Source organism: Fukomys damarensis, unplaced genomic scaffold (genome assembly GCF_012274545.1).
Source record: "Fukomys damarensis isolate Sample0158 unplaced genomic scaffold, DMR_v1.0_HiC HiC_scaffold_5, whole genome shotgun sequence".
In the NCBI taxonomy this organism is placed as follows: Eukaryota; Metazoa; Chordata; class Mammalia; order Rodentia; family Bathyergidae; genus Fukomys; species Fukomys damarensis.
The window spans coordinates 32720145-32724997 of NW_022900917.1; the positions used below are offsets into that span (position 1 = coordinate 32720145).

Genomic DNA, 4853 nt, shown 5'->3' on the forward strand with positions numbered 1-4853 from the left:
CGGCGCCTTCCAAGCCGAGGCCCTCTCCCCCTCTCCGCCGCACTTCCCCGCCCCCGCAGCTGCCCATCCGCGCCCTTCACGCTCTTCCAGACTTCTTCTCTCCTTCCCCTCCCTTTCCCTAAAACAAAGAAGCAGAGGTCCTACCCCGCCCTCCCGGCCGCCTCACACCCCTGCACCGCGCCCAGGACTAGCGGTTTCCCCCACAGACAATACCATGAAACGTGCCCCGCTCACCCACCCCAGGCCCCACCCATCTTTCCAACAGCCCAGATGGGATCACTTTGACTTTGCTTCTTCTCCTTTCTCCTAACCTCTCCCTGTCACCTTCCCCATTTTCTTTTTTAACTGCAGAAGAAATATAGGACGTTACAAAGCACTTGCCAAAATGTCCCTTGGCCCCATTGAAGGCCAACAGTTAAGGTGGCCGCCCCCCTGCCCTCACCACTGAGCTTTAATTTTAAATACGGAAACGGAATAAATTCCGATCTATGGGAGGGCAACTTACCTGCTTGCATCTTTTAAAAGAAATTCTTTGCTTGAGATTTCCAAGGACCGCCCCCCCCTTTGCTCTCCCTCCTCCCGGAGAGCTACACCCGACCTCCCTAGTTCCTGTTTCCAAGACTGTCTTTTTCTTTATAAAATGCATCTGAATGCCTTCAAAGCTCTAAGATAGAAGGTGAGAGGTGGGCTCCAGGGAGAGCCAGGCGCCGTGCCTTACCCATTGCTGTTTTAGCCATTGTAGGGGTCCTGCAGATGCTGAGCGGTGGCGAAGGCGACGGGTCCGGCTACAGCGGCGGAGAGAGCGAAGAGAGGAGACTGAATAAGGCACTGAGTCTGCAGAGTGGGACCGTGCTAGAGAAAGAGCAAGAGGCAGGAGCCCATGAATAATTATCACGCAGAAGCTCAAGCAGATTGGCTCCCACGGTCCCCTGACACGACTCCAGTAGAGTCAGAATCTCCAAGCATTAAATATTGATCTGCCAATGGTGCAGGAGTACGAAGTACCAGAATGCAGTTTGAAATGGAAATCAGTTCTTCCCTGGCAGCTCCCCCCATTTTGGGGGCCTGATAGTATAGTCCAAGTAGACTGGAGCTTTATCCTGGAAGCCTCTTAGCAGCTGAGAAATGGGCTGTGCCTACCTGTGCTCCAGGAGGTTTGACTTTGTGCACACATGTTTCGTTGGTACAAATAGACATAAAAAAGGAAAAGGGATTCAGAGGCCTGAGAAGTTCTCGCTGTATGTGAGCTTATGGAAAAATCTTTTAAACACTGTGTTATCGCTTTTGCATGTTTTCTCTTTCACCTTCGGCCCTGTCCTTGGTAGATTCTGATTTTCCAGGGCTAGCCCGTGTCTGGCTGTGGGGTCTTCTCAGAGCCGACTCTCATATTGTCCTTTACTTTCTAGCACAGCTGGACTTTGGTGTCTCCGAACTCACAGGGTCTCTCAAGAGACAGAGGTCTAGTGTTTTCTCCTCTTAGCATAGATGAAGAGGGCTGGTGGCTGCTTGAGAATAGGTACAGCAATTATGGGGCACCTGGGGACCTGGTGGAAGAGAGTGAGAGTTTATCCCTTATTCAGGTCCTCTGTATCTGGTAACAGGGCACTGGGGGAGTCACTGGTTGGTGCCACTCTGCCCTAGAGGTGTAGCATTGAAACCCTAGTGACCTTTCCAGGACCCTAAAGAGAACTCTTTACATCAAAAGCTTAGTAGAGATGAAAGACGTGGTCTGCTGCATGATTCTTCTGTGATCCAGAGGGACGATTGACCGAGCTCAAGGAAAGTTGTGTTCAAGCTTCAGGTTGAGCAATGGGTTGTTTAAGGATCTTAAAGACCCTGCAAAATGTGGCCTTCATAACAAGCAAGGGGTTCATTAATTCATTCCTTTACATTTGAAGAACATCAGTCATAAATTCATTTTTCCTTTAACGCAAATATTATTGAGCATTGACCATGTGCACAGCAACAGAATTGAGGACACAATCAGTGGGGTATACTTTAGGACTTGCTCCCATGGAACTTTTAATACTTGTTAAGTTAATTTTTCTGTAACTTCATTGAACTGGTCTTTACCCCTGAAGGAATTGTAATTTGGATATTAAAACAGTAGGTAAAGATCATTGATTCCAATGTATTTGAAAGCTGAAAGAATAGCACGTTTGAAATCATGAAATCCTTTTAATTTAATTTAAAAATTAAGATTCATATAATTAATGAAATAAGTATTTTTAGCAGCTTCTTCTTTTTTAGCAGCTTATCAGGCCACATTTGAAAATTTCATTTTACTCTTAAGAGAAGCAATATGCAGTCTAAACACTTGAAAAAAGGAAGAGCACTCTCCGTGGTGCTGAAACAAATTTCTTCACCTAGGATGAACTTGTAAAGATATTTTACTCCATAGGCATTTTGCTAAATGATAGGAAGCAACTGGAACTAGCGCAGTTTTGACCTGCTGAATCATGGGGAAAATAAAAAAAAAATAAAGTGGAGATCAATAACATTATTTTCTGAATGGTAACTATCAGAAATTATTGTTCCTGTCATTGTCCAGATCTGTGACTATGACACAGCAAGAGAGTGATGTAGAAATTGGCAGAGACTGGGAATAAATAACCATTTCTCCCTCTTCACAGTCATTTCCCAGTGTGAATGTGAGAGTTAATTCCTTCTCAGTGGAGTACTTACCAGTCATGAGATGAGGGATCTTCAGCATGCTGGTGTGACTAATACCTTGAAAGTATTCCTCTTCTCCCAATCACACCTTTCTCCTCTATTGTGTCATCTCTACACGTTTCTCTGCCATAAGTCATGGCAGTAATATCTTTAACAACACACAGTTGGCAGTTCGACAGATATATTTCACTTTTTTTTTTTTTTTTGGTACCGGGGATTGAACTCTGGTCCTTGCGCTTGCAAGGCAGGCCACCAAACTGCTGAGCTAAATCTCTGGCCCTCACTTTGATTATTGTAAGAAAAAAAAGCAAAACACTCATTTTACTTTCCTAATTTTTCATTCTGGTGAGTATTACTTATTGACGAATAGAAAGGAGGTCAATATAAGTAGGGACAGATATCAGATGCATGACTGTTTTCTTTTTGACTTTCTGGATGCTAGCTACCTGGCTTTGGTTATGTATGATTTTTCAGATAATGTTAAATTGGAGAGGGGATAGGCTTATATGATTTATTATAAAATAAAAAGACAGCAGCCAATTGTTAACCAGCTATAAGCTAAATCAATTCAGAACTAAGTCATTATAAATTACTGTTTTTTATTTTAACATCACAAAGTGCTATTATGCATCTTGACTTGGGAGAGCAAAGGGAATAGCAATAGAGAAATGACTTCATGATCAATAATTTGTTCACACCTTCATTCATGTCCTCAGCCAATTCATTCATTCAGTAAATTTTTATTCAGTGAAGTTTTAAGATTTTGTACAAAGAAGCCAGCCGAGCTTCTCTCTAATGTCTAAAAAATAAAAAAATGAAAACTGTACCTTTATTCTGTTTAAGAAGGGTTAACTTTTGAGGTTGAATATCACCCGGGGTATCAGAACACTTTTGGAAGCAAATAGTAGGAAAAAAAAACCCAACTCAGCTTGGTTCTGATTATAAAAGGGAATTTTTTGGCTCATCTAACTACAAAGATAAAATGAGCTCTGGTCTGATTTTTCTGAAGTAAGTGGATTTCATGGCTGCTGACAAACACCTGAGCTAATAGGAACTAGGTAAGTTCAGTGTAGAATAAGAACAGTGTACCTATCTTGAAGAGGTTTGGTTTCACATAAGAATTATCACATATAATCATGGATATTTAATACATTGTAGGTTCTATTATTGTATTTATGTTTTCAATACATTCAAACTTTTTTTTTCAGCTTTAATTGAGTTTATTGGTACATTTTAGGGATACAGTACAGTTACATTCATTGTTGGGATCTTGTACCTCTACATGATAAGTCTTGATTCTCATTTTTTTCCCCTTACCCCTGCCCTCCCTTCACCCAAAAATGTGCTAATTTAAAAAAAGAGGAAAAAAAAAGAATGCCTTGTCTGAAATAGGATCCAAATATGATCCTCATGTTCTATTTGGTTTTATGTTTCTCAAATCTCTTTTAATCTGCAGCTGTTCATCTTTCATTTTTCAAATTATTGCTGTCAATTTCTTGCAGGAACTGGGTCACTTGTCTTATGGACTTTCTTACATTTTGGATTTGATAGCTTCTAAAATAGTCACATAATTTGTTCCCATGTTTTCTGTTAATGAGTCAACTTTTGAGGATTGATTAGGTTCAGAATCATCTTATCAAAGAATTACTCAGATAATATTCAGTTTAATTAAAAACAGCTATTATTGATTCATAAGTGCTGTTGATTAGTTGTGGAAATAAAGCAAAGAGAGCTTATAAAAACAAAACTACAGTAACCTGAAGAATAGTGAAATCTTAATTTTTGCTTATGGATAAACTGATTAGTTAAAACTCACCAAAGCAGGCTTTTTTCTTAAAGCAGACTGGCAATTATCAGGGAGCTTTCTGAAAATCTTATGTCTGAAAGCAACAGGAAGAAACATTTTATTTCCAGGTGTGGCTATTGCCAAGCTCTCCACCTTATATAAGCTAAGATTGCAACCTTTCTCTGTTATAATAATTTTGTTCTCCATTTGGTTGGAATCTGCTAAGTGAGCCATGCTTCTTTCAATCTTTTTGATCCAACTCTGTGATGGACTGAATGTTAACCCTCTCTCCAAATTTATATGATTAAATCCTGATGATGGCGTTAGGAGGTGATGGTATTAGAAAGGGTTTAAGTCATGAAGATGGATCTCTCACGAATGGGATTAACGCTTA

The 4853-nt window shown here is 40.6% G+C and overlaps 1 protein-coding gene across 1 annotated transcript in view; it reads right to left on the bottom strand.

The window, feature by feature from the left end:
- Stmn2 (stathmin 2) overlaps window positions 1-951 on the bottom strand; it is a 57055-nt gene extending 56104 nt beyond the window's left edge. Inside the window, exon 1 of the mRNA XM_010636232.3 lies at window positions 719-951. Coding sequence (XP_010634534.1) covers window positions 719-737 — 19 coding nt within the window. The 5' untranslated portion in view covers window positions 738-951. The remainder of the gene's footprint in view (window positions 1-718) is intronic.
- Between the last annotated feature and the right edge of the window lie 3902 nt (window positions 952-4853).